At 32.6% G+C, this 19,360-nt stretch overlaps 2 protein-coding genes across 2 annotated transcripts; both read left to right on the top strand.

Annotated features, from left to right (window-relative positions):
• Positions 1-759: 759 nt before the first annotated feature.
• Positions 760-7,080, top strand: LOC121122224 (trypsin-3). The gene is made up of 4 exons (XM_040717219.2): positions 760-961; positions 1,020-1,134; positions 5,816-6,221; positions 6,841-7,080. Exons 1-4 carry the CDS (start codon positions 847-849, stop codon positions 7,009-7,011), a joined length of 807 nt encoding a protein of 268 aa, XP_040573153.1. The 5' UTR covers positions 760-846; the 3' UTR covers positions 7,012-7,080.
• A 299-nt stretch (positions 7,081-7,379) lies between these two features.
• LOC121122214 (transient receptor potential cation channel subfamily A member 1 homolog) lies at positions 7,380-11,069 on the top strand. The gene is made up of 4 exons (XM_071890497.1): positions 7,380-7,501; positions 7,556-9,414; positions 9,588-9,688; positions 9,749-11,069. The coding sequence occupies exons 2-4, from the start codon at positions 7,663-7,665 to the stop codon at positions 10,761-10,763; spliced, it is 2,868 nt and encodes a 955-aa protein (XP_071746598.1). The 5' UTR covers positions 7,380-7,501; positions 7,556-7,662; the 3' UTR covers positions 10,764-11,069.
• Positions 11,070-19,360: the final 8,291 nt, after the last annotated feature.

The raw sequence follows: 19,360 nt of genomic DNA, 5'->3' as shown, positions 1-19,360 counted from the left end.
CTTGCAACGGAAGAGATGGGTTTCTTCATTGTTGGTGTTAAAAGTGGACTCTCCACTCTCACGAGGCTCTTTCCACCCACTTTTTTTATAGCTCTCTGGACAGTCTGGTGTGAAACTCCTAGATATCTTCCATGGGCCTTATGAACTTGACGGGATTAGCCTAGGCTTTTTCATTTTCGAGTTTGGCTTTTTTGATAGAGCCCTTCTTCCTCTTTAACGTTTTGAACTTGCTGATGTTGTAGACGGTGATCCTGGAGACACCCAACTGCTTGGAGTGTGCGAATGGAAATTTGTCGTCATTTCACGACTTCTACGTTAGCGAAAGATCTCAGGTTTGTTTGGTTTTTGTAACTAATTATTTATGATTTAATGTAGCGAAATATGAATTAATTTCAATCACTCAACCATTTTCATTATTGAAAAAGTAAGTTTTCAGATTTCAATGGATCACCCGGTACCATAATGCAATAATATTCAAGTAAAATGCTATTTTTAGTATTAATTGAATAAAGATAATGAAATGTATAATTTTGGTGGCTCATTATGTACCCAAAATAATAAATTATCTTCAAATTTAATGGCTTCCATAATTTACCTATACTTCTCTTATTTAATGTTGGATGTATTTCATATTTTTTAAAGTACTGATGAGTGATACAACATAATGAATGTGCGAGATAATTATGCCTCTATAGACTATAACCCCTGGCCTTTTCCACGTTATATTTGACTAGTCTCTTTTTTTAGAACACTTGTATTTACATGTGAAAGCTGAAAGAGAAGTAGAGTTAAGTAAACCAAAAGTATGTATGTATAAGCATCTAACATTGTATCAATCATCTCAAAATGAATAAGGTGTTGTTTCTTTTACTCCAAGTCACCTTTTCTATCTGGGCTTTCGCTCTCCCTCCTGTGAGAAGGGTGGAAGAAAGGATTGTGAATGGAGGACCCACAGAAAGGGGTAAAATTATTATCATAACAACTTTTTCTCCTTCAATAATAATTGTTTTCATCGATAGGAGAGATACAGTATCAATTAGGATTACAAGGATCAGATTTTAATCATCCCTTTTGTGGTGCAACATTAATAGGAGAGCGCATTGCTATCACGGCGGCCCATTGTGTGGTTGGAAGGTATGTAATTATATTGATCATAATTATTGTTGTTTATTAATTTTGCATTATGAACCTTCACGGCTACATGGTAAAAGAGGCCATTCTAGAACTTGTATACCGAGTGGTCCATTAAAATCTAAACACTTTGAATTTTCAACTTCAACAAGATATAATTTATTAATTAAAAATATAATTTCAACAAAATTAATACTCTGTATGCATGTGGGTTAAGGCTCTATTTATCATTAATGTAGCGGCAGTGATGGCTTCAGGCAGCGTCGGAAGGCCTGGCACCGGCTGAGGATGTATTCATCTGTTATAGCGTCTCAGTTCTAGCTGACAGTGGCTTTGAGGATCTCGGTTTGGATGAATGAAATTTCAGGCCTTCTCCTTGACATGCACACAAAAACTGTAGTCGAGGGACTTGAGGGGATTAGACTGGGCTGTTTTTTTTAACTTCTCCAGGTCCAGTTTTGCCTTTTTGACAGAGTTCTTATTCCACTCCAAATTTTCGGACATACTGATGTTATTTATGCTTTAATATATTGAAATATGAATTTATTTCAATCACTCAGCCTCCATTAATTATTGAACTAGTAAATGTTCAGATTTCAATGGACCCCAATGGTACATTCATTTAATTGATTGAAATTTTCAAAAAGTGAGAATTTCAAAATTACTTGTAAATGTATATGTAGGACTAAAAACAGTTTCAAAGTTGTAAGTACTTGGTTAATTTAGCCACAAGATAAATTAGGAAAACATTAATCGTAAAAATTGTTAGCCATCAGTATGACTTGTTCAATTCATGACCCTATTGAATTCATATATTAGAGAAAACCTGTATTTATGGGATATTTTTTATTACTTGTAAAGTTCTTCAAAAGTATATGTTGTAGCGTTGCTTGTTTTAATTCAAAGTTTTAACTCATCTCGTTAAGGAATTACAGCTATAAAATTAGCATCCAGGGACTATGATCCTCTGAGTGCAAAATGTTTCATATCTGGTTGGGCTAGGCTTGAGTATCAATGTGAAGATTTACCAAATATTCTTCAAAAATCTTAAATCTATGTTCTTCGAGATCAAGAGTGTGCCAGAAAGCTAAACTAAAATCCTTGGAATAAGCATTATATGATTTGTGCTGGCTCTAAGGAACGAGATGCTTGTCAGTTAAAACTTATTGTGTTTCTTTGAAGGATTTATCTCCACGATTCAACAATAATAATGTCGTCATAGTTCAATAAATAATGATTGTGTTAATATTTACTTTGAATCACGAGTCCTTGTTCCTTTTATATAAAGAGATAACGAACAAAAAAATCATATCTGTTTCCTATTGTGTTTATATTATATACTCATTTGCATCACATTCATTTTTCCATGATAATAATCAATACATACATTTAAAATACATATGTGTGTCGATAAGAAATTTGTTTGCTTTAGTTTACAATTGTACGGCTATTTTGATGACGTCACAGAGGAGGAAATTCAAATTTTAATATCTAATTGAATTAGCATATCATATAGTAGTATTTTATTTCCTAATTAGACAATTGTATTAGTGTATATTTTTACCCTCCTTCGATTACGATACTAAAATTAATTAATAAAAAGTTTTTTTTTAATTAAAAAAAAATAGTTCAGAACATACATTTTCAAATAAATATAGTAAAACGAAGAAATCAATAATAAGTGGATATTATGCACTAAATATAAAATGCTCATTTGAAAAACATAAACAAACTATAAGATCTTAATTTATTATTTATCTTGAGTATAATAAAAATAGAGTTCATTGTAATTATCTTTCGAACGTAACTGAATATGATACCTTGAATAAGCCTCTTTTGCCTTGTAAATTTGACTCCCCTCTCTAAAGATATGTGTATATATATTAATACAAGGGAAATCAAGTTTTCTGAAGCATCCCTACTTTCATATAGCATGGAATAGTTAGTAATACAAATCAATAATAGTTATTTAACTAATAATATGAATGATTTTGAAGTCTCCACTCGTTTGCAAACGAATAATTACGAAATAGCATTTGCAAGTCCAAAATAGAACAGAATGAATCAAATAATTATAATATAATTTTGATATGTTTTAAATATTGTCTTCAATCAAACAACTTATAATCAGCTCGTATGGCACACACGTAGTAATTTATTTATTTTTGTAAAGATCCCAGATTTTCGAGAGAGTAATATTCTAATATGCTAGCAAGCAATTTAGCTCCTTAGAAGAAGATTACTAAGTCAATAAGCTTGGAAATTGTAACAACATTCAAATATTCAAAACAAAATCTACAGAAGTTAAGAAGTCACATATATATTTTTTAACATATAAACACTTAATAATTCCCAATCACTATTTTTAAGCAATAGCAGAATAGAATATGCTTTTCAGACAAAACTATCAAGAAAAGAGAGGCACATTATCTTTAAAGTCTAAAATGATCTTCCAATTGTTCTCCAATCACTAAAAGGACTCACAAGTAATAAAGAAATCATTAATAAGGGTCAGGCTTAAAGTGACCAGGTTATATAGTTATCCATATAGACAATACATTTCTGCATTATATGCATCAAGGACACTTAACAATCAAATAATTTTCTTAGAAGACGAAGCAGAGTTAACATAAGAAGAAAAGGTCTGCGAAAACAAATAATTGGTCGGAATTGTAAGTTGGGGGATTGAATGTGCTACTTCCAGTGTCCCAGATGTTTATTCCAAGATATCTGCTATAGATCCTGGATTGATGAACAAATAAAACAGCCGATTGTGTTACGGATAATCTAATATTCAACGATAAATACTTAATAGGCATGTATTTGGAGTATACATACATTTGTTCATCTTTAGTTAGTACGTCAATAAATATAATGAAGTTGAGAATGGCTTTGTTGGATTTTTTTTTCGAAATTTTATTTTCAACGAATTTTTATAAGTTTTTATTCTTCAAATAATGTAATATGTAAATGCTTTTCATTTATGTACTCATAAAAGGCGGAGTGTAACCCTGAGGAATTTTTTTTCAAAGTTATAATTGTAAGTCCTTGTTGGACTCAAAGTAGAATTGGACGGATGCCCTTAACTTTAGGGGTTTAATTAGTTAAGCCGATGTAATAATTAAAATTATCGTCGTATTTTAAAAATTTTTTGGATGTACTTTAGAAAATATTATACACACATATTCTATTCTATGTTTTTATACCTGAATACCAAACAATATCATGATCTGCTTCTCAGTTTTGAACACCTGTTGTTGAAGACTTATAATAATGATAATAAGGGAGTTTTGAACACCTGTCAGAGGTACCCGCAGGATTACATTTTGAGGGCTTAGATTTTGCAATTTCTTTGAAAAAAAATTATAAAAAAAAATCCATAGGTATTTACAGAAAATAATATTTTTTGTAAAAAGTTTCCAATATTTAAATTTGAAATATTAAATTTTTTGGAAAAAAAATTCAAAAATCTATATCTAATTCACCAAAAACTAAGTCTTGTGGAAAAAAAATTTATATGTTAAATTTTTTGCTCGGCTGCATAATTTTCTCAAATATGAAAAAAAAATATATATTCAAAAAAAGTAAAATTTCCTTAATTTTTTTTGGGGGGGGGGCGGACTACAGGCCCCTCCAGCTCACCCCCCGATGACGCCCCTGCCTATTGTTGAAGAGTTATAATTATGATAATAATGGAAACTTTGATTTACATCTAAGAGGTTTGATTTTTGTTTGTTTGTGAGGATGTTTATTTATGATTCAAGAACATGGGGGAAAAAAACTGTGAGGAACAAATAAATTGGAAGGAGAATTCTCAAAGAAATTAAAATACATTACATGAAAAAAAATTCTCGATGAAAGCTCAGGGATAAATATTGCCAGTCCTTAGCATTAAAATGGTATCTATCAGAAATGTACACAAATAAGTGATTCATGATATTGGCTAACAAAATGAGAATTTAGCCGGCTATGTCAAGTTCAGGTTCAGCGGTTCTATCGCTTCCGGTCTCGGTCCAGCTTTATCAGTCTCGGTTCTATTTTATACAGGCTCAGTTTGGTAACAAGCACTTAAAATAAAGGGGCATCACTACAAAATTCGGCCCAGGAAATGGTATTAGATACAAACAAGGCCACGGCTACCTTATACGTAAGGTTGAGAATTTTGGTAAGAATACAAAAGTGTGCTAGGAGAAGGGAAGAAATACTTATGGCATCATTGATTAAATAATATACATTTTCTATCTGTGTAGCATCCAGTAAGTATTTTCCAAATTCCTGGGCCTCTATTTTCAGAAATCTAGACAGAAGGGGACGTTATTTTAGGCATTTTATTCAGTTCTCTATAATAATAAAGGCAGGAGTGATAACGTTCTTGATCGAAGAAGATGTATATTATTTAATCAATGATGCCATAAGTATTTCTTACCTTCTCCTCGCACGCTTTTGTATTCTTACCAAAATTATCAACCTTACTTATACGCAAAGTGCGCAGTACCCCAAGTTCAAGCAGGGACTCCAAAAATTAAGGTCATTTCCATTCAATAAATTTGAATCTAAAATTTTAAATTATATACATAATTTAAATTGAGCTCTTTATTAGGAGGCTTATAATGGTAAAAATGTTAAAGAAAATAATCCAGAAATTGAAATTAAATCAATTAGCTACATTTATATTTATTTTCAGAGTACCAAGCTCTTTTAAGGTCATTCAGGGTGCTCATCAACTAAGTGATGCAACCAATATTAAACGAGAAGTGTTAAAAATAGTCGTTCATGACTACAATGATACGACAAAATCTAACGATGTTGCAGTTTTGCTTCTACAGAAGTACCAAATAACCACAAGGGATCAAAGTCATCCGAGTTCACCAATCTCCTTAGCCCCTGCCAACTATAATGTGAGTGGAAGAGACTGTGTGATAACTGGTTGGGGGAAATTGCATTCTCCCGGAATGGAGCTTCCAGATAAACTTCAAAAAGCTTTTGTAACAATAATGAGCAATGAGGGCTGTGCAAGTACTTTGAGCTCTTATCCATGGGATGGTCGATATATGCTCTGTGCAGGCTCAGAAGCTACTGATGCATGTCAAGTAAATAATTATGATTAGGGGTCATATATTTATGACGTCTGTAAAAAAGTACCGTTTTTGACCCCTCCCCCTCCCTCTAGTGTTACCTTTACTTAAATAGGAATAGGTATTTTTGTAATTAATAAGCCACCAATTTAATCGAATGAATATTTTTCTTGCAGTATTGGCTTCCAATGATTGGATAATGTTCTGGTACCCCTCAGGAGACCCTTTCACTCAGTTTCACTCCTCCAGAGTTTTTTTTTTTTTGTGACCTTCTTACTTTTTTAAATGGGAATAGGCTCGATAATACACTTTGATCAATTTTATATTGTGCTTCCTTGTTCATTTTGATACTATTTTGAAATAGAATTGGGTTGTCTCTGTACAACGCAGTTTCCATATAATGTGGATTTTTTTTCCGTTCCCAAAAACAGCAATAAGTAGGGACCCCTGTATTTCATATTAAAAAGGTTTTGTTGAATAGTGAAACTTTAGGGGACTCCGAAATATCAAATACTCATGCTCCCATCATAAAAATCCTTCAATCGGTACCCCCTTCCCCCTGTCAACCGGACGTCATTATTGTGTGACCCGTTATTGTTTATATCAAACAATAAATTATTCATTTTTTTCGTAGGGGGATTCTGGTGGGCCTCTCGTATGTGAAGGGAAATATTTAACTGGAATCGTTAGCTGGGGAATTGGATGTGCAACACCTGGTATTCCTGGAGCCTACACGGATGTTCGAAAATACAGATCATGGATTGATTTGCATGTAGAACAATTGCTCAAATTAGATAATAATTAATAGCATTAACAATTGTAACAATGATTCTTTTGTACTTTTTTGTAAGGGAATAAATTAGATCATAGTAAATATTCGTGTTCACAACCTATATTCTCGAAAAAGAGAAGGATTTAAAATTTGTTTTTAACCTCATATAACATAGTTTATTATACAGATTATGTATGTATACATGGGGAGGGATTACACCTGAAGTAAACAAATAATTTGGGGGTCAAGAAATGAATGTATGCATATTGTATTTTCTTCTATTTTTAGAGGCACAACATACATATTATTATATATGTATATGTAAGCATCGTTAGAGAGTACGTATGTAAAAATGAATAACAATCAACGTCGCGTACTGTTAACAAAAAGAATACTGCCCTCAGTACTTCAAGAGTACATGAAGCTGCTCAATTGTTGTGGGAAGACATAAGAAATTATTGCTATTAATTCATTTATTATTCTTAAGTATGTACACTACATAATAAATATTTCCAATGATGTGGTACGTACAATTGGTATTGGCAATCGTATCTATTTACTACTACTATTAAGGCAGGTTCCATTATTAAAAGGCGTGTGAGAGTGTGTTACAACAGCCGGAAGGAGAGGAGAAGAAGACTAGTCACTGGTTCTACTAAAAAAAATAGTTTTTCTTTTATTTTCATGTTATCATTTGACGAAGGGAAATATAAAAGCAAAGGAAACAAAACAGCAACCCAAATAGTAGGAATCTCCTTGAAAATGTCTTTTGGGGGCAAAATGGGATGTGTTCCCGATCATGGGATTGACCTTATCTCTGCCATGGATGAAGGAGACCTTCGTCTCTTCAGTGACATTCTCGCAGATGACGCACTGGATGTCAACAAAGAATATTCAGAATACAATAACTCCACTGTTCTTCATCTCGCTTTATCCCAGCCTGGAAAGGAAGAGTTTGCACTTCAAGTTCTCCTTAGACCCGATCTTAATCCTAATATCCCCCACAAAATTGTTCGGTCCTTTCCTATACATTTGGCTGCCGAGATAGGGGCCCATGAAGTGATCCAATCCCTCATTGACATAAATGCGGATGTAAACGCTCGAATTGAAAATGGGAACACGGCACTTCATCTGGCATGTCTGAAATCCAACGCCAATTGGATCAAGGATCCCATTCTGAAGCAAGAAGCTCAATGCAACTATATCAAGTGCGTGGAAGCACTTTTAAAGAAAGAAAATATCAACATTGATTGCGAAAATAATCTTGGGATTTCACCTCTTTATTTTGGTGCCGAGAAAGGATCCCAAGAAATAATTCAGCTCCTCATTAAAAAGGGAGCTTATGCCAAAGTTGAAGTGGACGATGAGTCCATTGAAGATCATTTAAATGCTCGTTTTCCAGCGGGAACCTTCTCACTTACACCAGCTAATACACAGAGCAAGGATACAATTGAAAATAAACTTTTCTCTGCATTATACAAAGAATCGACAAGTCCAGGGACTTTTATTGCTACTTATAACACTTACAAAGATCAAACTATCAAATGGAATGCAGACAATGGCGCTTATTCCTTTCTTCAGTATTGTTGTGATCTTGGATTCAAATCTCTTGTCAGTTTTCTAATTGATGAAGGAGCAGATCCTAACTATTACTGTCCCAACTATAAAATGTCTCCTATTCTTCTTGCTGCACATCATGGATACTATAAAATCCTAAAAATATTCAAGGAGTTGAATAATGATATCGACTTTTCTGCAGTAGACCCTTTCAAAAAGGAAAATATTCTTCATAAGATTATTAAAAGAGAGTCAAAAGCTTACGTCAACTTTGAGGAAAGGAATTATGAGAAATGTCTTTCTTTGATTGTAGATGATGAAGCCAGCTTTAGATCCTTGATTCAACCTACTATCAACGGTGCAGATCATCTTGGAAATACGCCCCTTCACGTCGCAGCTCAGTTAGGTCAAGAAGACACTGTTCGAAAACTTTTGCGCTGCTCAGCGAATATTGGTATTAAAAATTTAAGGGATGAAACGCCAATTCTTCACATTAGCCCAGAAGTGATGGAAGAGTATTTGGATGATTGCCTACAAGGAGAAGGATTGATTACTGATGAAAGATACAAAATTGTTTTTAGTTACTCGTTCTTGGGACCTCCCTTAATTGACAAAAAATCCGAAAAAGCTTCGTTACTACGACCTGAACCAAGGGAAATGCCTAACATGGTTCCACAATACAACCTTCCTGAGGCTGAACCCCTTTGGTACATGTCTCAGCTACCAGGTCATAGAGCACTGTTGACTCATCCTGTCATTACGAGTTTTCTGTGTATGAAGTGGAGGCGTATGCGACATTACTTTTACATCAATCTACTCTTTTATCTACTATATGTTGGATTTTTCACCACTTATCTCTTGTTGAAGAATTCAGAAATGGTACGCATTCATCTTTATTCAATCTTTGATTTCTTCCACTTGTTTCAATGCATTATGTTTTGTTTGCATTTGTATTAAGTTAGAAAATTAATAAGAAAAGGAAGAGCACTATTACATAATAATAATTTTATTATGATTATTGAGTCAATTAAATTATATTTTTATTCTCTTAGGAAATAGCATCTGGAACTCTCAATACCATTCGAATCATCGTCATGGTTCTATTGGTTTTATTAACTATTAGAGAATTTCTTCAAGCCTTTGTTTCTTTTCGGTTAGTAGTCTTACATATTTTTAAAGCAACGTTGGACTAATTTTATATTTATTTTTCCAGGCGTTACATCTTTTCGGTGGAAAATATCTTAGAAATATCTTTGGTATCCCTTTCATTCTACATTTGCTTTACTGAAAATTTAAAAACAGAATCTTCTCGATCAATATGTGTTGCAGCATTACTTCTAACTTGGGCAGAAATGGTTTTGCTTTTTGGGCGTCATCCGAAAGCAAGTACATTTGTTACTATGTTCAAACGGATATCTCAAAATTTTATACTTTTCCTGACGTGGTCTATCAGCTTTATAATTGCATTTGCTTTGGCATTTTATATCATGCTGAAAAGACCAGCCACAAAAGAAGGAGAACAACCCAATCCTTACTTTACGACTGTTGAAAGATCCCTCCTTAAAACAATCACCATGAGTCTGACTGGAGAAATTGAGTTTGAGAGCATTGAGTTTGACTTACCATTTGGCCGAATCGTCTTCCTTCTTTATGTTTTTTTTATCATGCTAGTATTAGTGAATCTTTTAAATGGTTTGGCTGTCAGTGACATCTCTTCCATACAAAAGGAAGCGGAAATTGTGAACCATGTTTCTCGAATTGAACTCATTTCCTATTTTGAATCTATGCTCCTTGGAGATCCTTTTCATTTTTTCTCCAATTGGCCTCCATTCTCTTGGGGACGCAAAGTGCCTGATTGTTCCTGCCTTCGTGGGGTATTTCAAAGTAGATTAATGAGTAAGCTCATCGGACTGACTCTTGGTTCAAAAAGGTTCTTGCTATTTTCTGAGCGTCTAGCAGAGAAACAAGCTATTTTCTATCCTAATCGCTCAAGAAGAGAAAAAAGTCAAATGGGAGCTCATACATCCTCAAAGGGCCTCTTGGATCCAGAGACTATCGTTCTTGACGTTGAGATTTTAGAGGCAGCCAAGATGAGATTAATGAGGAAGCAAGAGGTTTCATTAATTGCAACAAATCAAAGAATAAACAAAATAGAAAGGTCTTTGAGGCTAATGAGTAAACAACAGAATTACATCATTGATTTGCTCACACAAATGTCTTCCAAGTAATATGTAACTGAAGGATACCACTTTATTTTTTACATAGAAAATGTATAATTAATCAAGTTTTATTCCTCCCAAAGTAATAGCAAAACCCTAATAACATAAATTGACTGTAATTTTATGCGCTTCTAACTGTAGATTTTAAATGGCAAGCTTTATTATATTATTATTTTTAATAAATCAATATCTTTAATTTTATTACCATATTATTCTTAGTCTATTTATAAATAATATATAAAGAGTGTTTTATTGTTAATATCAGATATTGTAAGCACACCTATGAGTAATCAATAAATTCAACTATGAAATCGACCTATTTTTAAAATATCTTCATTTATTATTTCTGTTAATGTTATGACAAATCCAATTTAGGATTTGATAGAAGTTCGTGCTGTGTCAAAAAAAAGGAATAGACCTATAATTAAAAAAACTGATGTCCTTCCCAGATGAGGGAAATTAATTATTCGAAACGACGTACAATATTACCTCTTGCAATGTTCTTTTACACTGTTATACGATTTAACAACATTATTATTAATTTTCAAAACCCTATAAATCATGTACGACAAAAAAAATTCCATCTTCTATGTCGATGTTCGACCTTTTCATCATGACATGACACTTCTTTGATGAGGAAGGGAACGAGATGGTTTGTAATTTTTTTGAAATAGGATGTAATTGTAAAATAGAGCTTAAAGAGTCTTTTGGAAAGAGAGGTCCATACTCTAAGTGGTTTTCTCCGTAAGAAGTTACATTTCCAAGTACCAGTCCTTGGAAATTTCGGCAATTTCCAAAGATTCTCTCGAAATATATGCTCTTGGACATTTTTCTTCAATTGATGAAAAAGACGACAAGATATCAGAGGAAGCTTTATATTAAAGGGAAGCATATGTGCCAAATCCCATTTTTTTTTATGGGAATATCCAAAAAGTATCCTTGGTCGTTTACATACTAACTATCTGGAAAATGGCCTTACTTTGAGGACACATAGATCTATTGATAATCTATCGAACAACCCTTACAATAGATCTATTCATGAGCAACGGGAAGGTATCAAGATATTTCTTTAAAACCTAATGAATGAGCATGGCGGTTTTATTCCTGGAAGGTTACCTCCTCATTCGGACTTCAAGACTGTTAGTTTCCCAAGTCATTGGAGTAAATATACCATAGTACCAGAAATATGTTCAATCATGGTTTTGGTTATGAACGATATTGTTGGAAAAATAAATTTTTAAATTATTGGAAAACTGCATGTCCACAACTAGGAATTATGGGAAGGCGGAGTGACGTTTGCCATACATGCTACGATAATTCGGAAACTTTCTCTTCCTTGTTTAGGGAGTCCATTCTAAAAAAATCCTCTGGACGATTGGATATTAAACAGTGATAGTTCCAATAGAAAACTTTTGGAATGTATTTCAATGGAAAGAAAAAGACTACAACACTCGACTCAGTTATGAGTCATCGCTTATGACTTATTCTAAATATAAAAGGGTTGAAGTTCAATTGTTTACAATGGACTTTTCGGAGATTAAGTCCATTCAAAGAGGAAAAACTAATTTCCTATCTTAAAATAAAAGCAATTTATTTGCCGTTGAAGATTAAGGAGCAGGGTCATCTCACATGTACATGTTTGATGAAGCGGTGCAAATAAAGTTATATATTGTAATTTAAAAAATATATATACAGGGTTCGGAAGCAAAACGTGGACTATTAATAAATGCTAATTATATAATTCAAATAGAGAGGTTATGTGATTTTTTCTGCATATTCCGATCTCCGGTCCTTTCTGTATAAGTAAACAATAATAAACATTTCTCAAATCTTTCATTATGATTCATGAGTGAGCAAGCAAGGACGAGCAAGAAGCAAAAAAGGCAGAGGATTCACCTTCTGAATGCCAAGATTGAGGGTGCAGAGATCATGAACATTATAAAGTGATCCAGGATCCTCATTTTCAAGGTGGCCAAGATGAAAATGGATGGAAAAACCTCTCAAGGAAAGGAGACTACATAGTTGCAAGAAAGTTTGTGCGTGGATGAAGGCAAATGGATCCACGTAAAAATTTTCTCTGTCGAGAAGATTTTCACCGTGGACCAGGTCTACAACCGTCGGAATGACCCCTGGCTTGGGTTATCACCAGATGAGGTCAAGGGGTGGTGTTTACAAAACATCAGGCCCAAACAATGGTCCTGAGGGTCGTGGTGTCCGACGGCAAGAAGATGTCTCCCTTCTTTTTTAAGGCTGGGGAGAAAATTGGCCAGGAGGCCTACTATAAGGTGCTGAGGTTCACCATACTGCCACCTATCCAGAGGACAACTATGTGTGGACCCTCACACACACCGGTCAAATGCCAGAAGTTCTGCGCCGACAACATGGCTGATTTTTGTACTAAGGACATGTGCCCATCATTTTCGCTGGATTTGAACCCGTTGGACTTTGCTGGGTGGGGTACTTTGGAGAGGGAGACTAACCGGACATCTCACCTGAACGTTGACTCCCTGAAGGCCGCCATTGTGAAGGAGTGGAACAACTTGTACGAGAAGTTCATTATCAACTTCTCCAAGGATTTCCGCTGCCTTGTGGAGGCTGTGATTGCTGCTGAGGGTGACCATATTGAGTGAACATGCTCACAAAGGTTGTGTATCTAAGTGTTGTTAAAAAAAAAATCAAAATTACTTATCAAAAAATAAAATTATTGACATTTTTCTGAAATCAATCATTCGTCATTTAGTCCACGTTTTTTCTTTCAATAATATTTTTTACTTGTTATCTATTTTTTAAATGCTTTTCAGAGGTCAGAACAAGAATTTCATTGTTATGGGTATTTTAGCATACATTATAATGCTTAGGAAAGTAGATAAAATATATTCATTTTCTGGTAGAGAATCACTCCCAATATTTCTGCAGATCGCAGAAGTGGTCCAATAGTAAAGAAATTAAATCTATAAGGCTATTAAAGAATCACATTTCATCTAAGGAATTGATCATTTCGATTCTTGAAAAATATTTATGTGGGGAAAAAAGAAGAAGAAAAGAAAGAATATCTAGAAAGAAATAAAGCTGCTCTAATCAATTGCGAAAATAAGAGGAAACAATTGGAGCACTCTACCTACATCAATCTCCTCTACCTTGAATCCGTTTCCTATCTCAAACTCCCCTCTTACCATAAATCCGTTTCTTACCTCGAGCTCCCTTACAACCTTAAATCAGCTTATTTATATTAATCCTAATTTAAGTTAATTTCCTACCTAAATCCTTCTTCTCCTCAAAGCTCTCCTCCCATCTTTAATATGTTTCCTACCTCAAGTCCTCTTCCTGCTCTAAGCTTACCTCCTACCCAAGGTGTCTATATGTAATATAGTCACCTTGCCTCCTACCTCTAGTATGTTTCCTACCGTAAGTCTGTTTCCTGCCTCATGTTCCCCTCCTACTATAAATCAATTTCTTACCTCAATCCCTGTTATATTAAATCAGCTTCCTTCCTCAAAGACTTGTGTTATCTCATCATCGGCAAGAGTTAAAGAAAGGTGCTTCAATTGTATTGGGTGTTCCTTACAAAAAAAAAATAATAAAAAAGAGCGAAAATTTTGTATAAACAAACATTTAAAATAGTCATGGAAAAAAAAAATAATACTTGAATCACTGTTATCTCGGTCTGATATTTTTTACTTAAAAAAAAGTATTATATGTTTAAAAATTAAAACCTGTGGATAACACATCGAGATGTAAGTTATGAACACAAAATCAAAATCTCCGAATAATTTATCATTTTGCATATGTATATGAATCATATTAAACACTTTGCATTTATAGGGAAATCTGAATGCTCAATAATCATAAACTATATTCCACATTAATTTTCTACTTTGATTAAGCAAAGATTGATGACTCATAAGTAATATAAATTTAATTGAGTTTTTAGTACTGAACGCATCACATCAAAGGGTTGATTAAGAAGTTGTATTACCTGATAAAATCTTAAGTATTGGCATTCGCTTTTTGAAATTATTAAAATAAAGGAACTCAAAAGTTAATTTTTGGACATTCCATCTATTTTTTCCCGCTCCGTATTTTTACTTCATTCTGTCCTCAATGTTGACAATTATGTGTAATTCATATTGCACAGGAGTGATAAAAAAAGACCTTCTGTCAAAAATAAAAATCTAATATTATGAATGATCCAAAATTGAAGACATGAAGGAAATTATGAATGCAGAAACATCCTTTCTGCTGCTTCAAAAAACACTTATTACATGCTTGGAATTAATGAATCACCATCCTCCTCATCCTCCAAAGAGCAATTTGTGGTATAGATCATAACTCATACTTGATATTCCTCTGGATCAATAATAATACAATTATATTTTTTATACACAAGAAGAGAAGTTGAAGTGAAGGGACTCAGAGGAATCATTGGAAGGGATTGGAAAGAGAGGAACAAATACAAGACTTTCGTTTTATTATTTGTATTTCAAGTTGTGAGTGAAGTAGACAATAGTCAAAAGAGCTTCCCACTCTGTAATATCGACTGCGAACCTCAAATAATATATACTTATAAAATATTAGTTCCTTCTATAAATATTTCCAAATTATATGTTTCATTAAAGATTAGCGACTCAAACGCTCTTCATTATTAAATTCTAGTATCGACTTGTGAAGATAGTATATACGTTATCAAAAATTATTGTAAATGAAAGTAAAAAATAAATTGTGATTTATTTACTTATCTTCATTTCTGTTCAATGTAACAATGAATATACCATAATATACCAAAAGAAAATCATATCAGGTAACCCATATGGTTTTTTATTTTGTTATGACTAAAATTTTTTGCAATTTTTAAGTAGAAATAATAGGGCCTCTGTAAGGCTAATCAAAATAAATGGAAGATAATTAATTGACGAGTACAAATCCGTCTAATACTTTTTTGAGAAAAAGTACTTCGAGCGTCATTTCTGGTTGACTCACCAATTACTATATACTTTTTTGTCAAGGAAAGCTTAGAGTATCTTTTTGAGTGATCCTTTTATTTGATTTTCAATTATATATGTTAGTTAGGGTGACTATATTTTGACTTACAAAAATAATAAGAGACTAGACATTTGAAATTGATAAATTTTAGAATAAAGTGAATTTATTCTTATCATTATTTTTTAGTTTTTAGATATTTCGGATCTGGCTTTTTTTCACACAAGATATTTTGAATTTCGAATTTGTTTTTTTGAATTATTTTTTTTCGATTTTTGTCTTATATTGTTCCTGGATTCTTTTGCTATTGTGATTTTTTTTTGTGTATAAGTTAAATAAGGTATCACGTCGATGTCGAGTAACTATGTCCATTGTACATCTTTTCCTATTCGTTTCGACAACATAAACTCTATTAAAGTTTACTAATAATTGTTCATAGTTTCATTACTGAAACTTAATATATTACGTAATACTCGGATTAAGGAGTGATAATATATTTTTGAATATACGTCGTTGTTGATACGTTATGGTTACATACAACACATTTTTCACTGTTTTAATACCTAATTTTGGTTTTTTGAATTAGTACATAAATAATCAATAAATAATTTCATAAATTTAATAAATATGAATGTGATCAGAATATTTAGCATGGTATAATCATATTTTATGGGGGGGGGTATAAAGTTTTCATTGAAATTTTATTTGCAAAGCTGTGAATAAAGGCACTCCTTGGAAACATTCAACTAAATCGTAGAATTTACTTCTTCATATATTCTGATAATAAATAACCTAATTGAGAATTTTTTTTTATAACGCAATATCCGTTAATGAATATCACCCATCCTATTAATCACTTGAATTTTTTATTAATCAATTATCAAAGTTGTGCCTGGTTCAGGTTCAGCAGTTCTATTGGTCCGGCCTCATTTCAACGGTTTCGGTTCGGTTACGGTCTCGGTTCTTTTCCATACAGGCTCAGTTTGGTAACAGGCACTTAAAACAAGGGATGTCGCTAGAAAATTCGCGCCCAGGAAATGATATTATATACAAACAGGGCTGCAGTTACATTATATAGAGTGTGGAGTGCCCCAAATTTTCTGCAGGGCCCCGAAAACCAAGGTTGATTAAGACAATGGTGTTCGTGTCGCCTTTCCTTCCCTCTTATTCTCTTATTATTTCTCTTACTTTTCTAGTAATGTCGTGTATATATATGTGTGTATCTAAAGTACAGTTTTTACCTTTTATTAGTATAAATAGCCGTGTATTATATATATATATATCAGAGTAGTATATTATGTATTAATAAGAATATACGTATTCCTATTAAACAATCCTTACCTTAGTCCTCCACGTCTTTTCTCTACTCATTTCTCTGAGTCCTCCCGAATTCATTTATATAAATAGTTTCTGTCTCTACAACCTCATCAAGACACAACAAAGTCAACACTTTCAAAGTGAGGCCGTGAGGAGAGGCTATTGGGACGGGGGGGAGGGATGCAGGAGAATTGAGGATTGCTTAAGTCTACGCATACATAGTATGTTTCGTAAAAAGGGGGCCTCAGCTAATAATGAATTAATCTAGGGGGCCTTGGCATAGTAGAGTTTGGGACTCCCTTGCTTAATTTTTTTATAGTGATCATATTATAGGGCCCCGACATGCTTAGTAGCGGATCCGGATCCATAATCTACCCCACCCTTCCCTATTTTATTTATAGCGTCCGGTGCCTAAAACCACTTTTCCAGATCCATAAGAAACCCTTCGCTATTTGGAAAACGTCGAAATTTTAAACTAAAAACTCATAAAAAATTTTGTAAAAAATATTTATATTGTATTTTCTATGTAGGAAAAAAAGCACTAGAACCGAGACCGATAAACAATATATTGCGGCGGTCTCGGTTCGACTTGGTTGGTTCCGGTTCTAGCAGTTTAAGAAACGGAGCTCTTTGAACCGCTAGACCGATTAAGGGACAACCTTGCCAATTACGTACATAAGTTATAGGTAGAAGTCAAGTTGGAATTTAATTTCTTAGCTAACAGCAATGAATAAAAAAATTAAAATGTACAAGAAGAGTAATTTAGTTTACAGTAGCTTCGTTTGCAATACTCAAAATGTATATGTATGTGATTATTAATATAATTTGATTCATACGCATAACATTATCAAAAATCACCTTCATAAATCTTGTTAGGCATAGATTATTATTTATTATATATAAATAATATTATATTCTATTTAAAAGGGTAATTTTTTCAAAAAAAAATCCAATTTTAGCCCTAATTTCAAGTAAAAATTTTTCATCCTTACCAAAAAAAATATAGTAAAAAGAAAAAATGCCTTAATTTATCAGGAAGAGGACTGCAGCCCCTAAAGCCTCTATGCAGATGCCCCTGGTCTCCCGGTCAAAATAGTCAATATATAGCACAAATCAACAAAAAAAATCTTATAGATTCTATATTTAATTCTAATAGCACTTGACCAGCTCACCACGAATCTCTAGTTATTTTTTTCGTATAAAATGTAATATTCAAGAATTTTGATTTGAAATTTTTCCGTATTTTTACATTTGTTATTTGTATGGCCCAACTATTCAGTATTAAAAAGACAATAATGCACATAAACAATGTAATATATGGAATTACATTGTTTACTTTAAAAATATTAAGATTATTTCTTTCCTTTTTTTAAAGATATCAGTACTTATGTAACACTGATAAATTTCTAATAAAAAAAAACAAATCAATATAGATCTAAAACTACAGGGGTGAGCTAAAATGTCTGTAGCCCTCCCAAATTAAAGAATTTTTGTTTTTTCTTGGAAAATTTAATATTTGAAATTGAATAAAATTTTCCGAAAAAAGAATAATTTTTCACATATTTTTCTCAAAAAATTAATTTCTGTCCGAAGCTATAAATGTTTCATCTCATTATTCAATTTTTGATATTTATTTCCAAAAAAATTAATTTTTTTTGTGGACAACTGGGTTTTTTTCATTATTTACTCTTAAATCAGTTCTTTTAGGCATAAAAACCTTATAAGTTATTGATTTTCAAACTACCCCTTAAAAAATTGTTTTTTACTTCAAATTGCATTTTTTATGGATTTAATGATAGTTTATCAAATATAAACACAAATTTTAAATCAAAATATAGTTTTGCAAGTTTTTTTTTTTTTTTTGGCAATTATTGACTTTCTTATGCTGGAAAGTTGGCTCAAACCTATATAAAGGACAAAAGTACTGAAACATTTCAAACTAGAAAATTCTCAAAAAACCAATTTTATTCGGAAAAAATAATTACATATTCGTGATCAGCATGTCAAGTACTTGAATTGAAAATGTAATTCAAAATTTTATTGAAAAATTAAAAATTTTCTAACTTGTGGAATTAATGACCAAATATTGGATAGTAAGTTCCATTTTATCCCTTAATGATGCTTCCTTATGCCACTGTCTCAAATATTTATTATGAGGTTATGAGCTAAGAATAGGGATAAAAAATATATAGTGATAAATATTTAGTAAAATAAATTTATCGACGTCGCGACAATTGACGAACAAAAAAAATAGATCAAAAATTTTGTTTTTCCCGTTACAATTCAGCTCCTACAATTTTACAATATCAATA

This window comes from Lepeophtheirus salmonis, chromosome 1 (genome assembly GCF_016086655.4).
Source record: "Lepeophtheirus salmonis chromosome 1, UVic_Lsal_1.4, whole genome shotgun sequence".
NCBI lineage: Eukaryota > Metazoa > Arthropoda > Copepoda > Siphonostomatoida > Caligidae > Lepeophtheirus > Lepeophtheirus salmonis.
The sequence above is the reverse complement of the archived record's forward strand: the minus strand, read 5'-3'. Positions and strand labels throughout refer to the sequence as shown.

Bases quoted from the DNA above. Each gene is read 5' to 3' on its own strand.
- LOC121122224 (XM_040717219.2), top strand. From the start codon at position 847: ATGAATAAGGTGTTGTTTCTTTTACTCCAAGTCACCTTTTCTATCTGG. The intron at 1,135-5,815 runs GTATGTAATTAT...ATTTATTTTCAG, and splicing joins GCCCATTGTGTGGTTGGAAG to AGTACCAAGCTCTTTTAAGG. The intron at 6,222-6,840 runs GTAAATAATTAT...TTTTTTTCGTAG, and splicing joins AAGCTACTGATGCATGTCAA to GGGGATTCTGGTGGGCCTCT.
- LOC121122214 (XM_071890497.1), top strand. From the start codon at position 7,663: ATGTTATCATTTGACGAAGGGAAATATAAAAGCAAAGGAAACAAAACA. The intron at 9,415-9,587 runs GTACGCATTCAT...TTATTCTCTTAG, and splicing joins TGTTGAAGAATTCAGAAATG to GAAATAGCATCTGGAACTCT. The intron at 9,689-9,748 runs GTTAGTAGTCTT...TTATTTTTCCAG, and splicing joins CAAGCCTTTGTTTCTTTTCG to GCGTTACATCTTTTCGGTGG.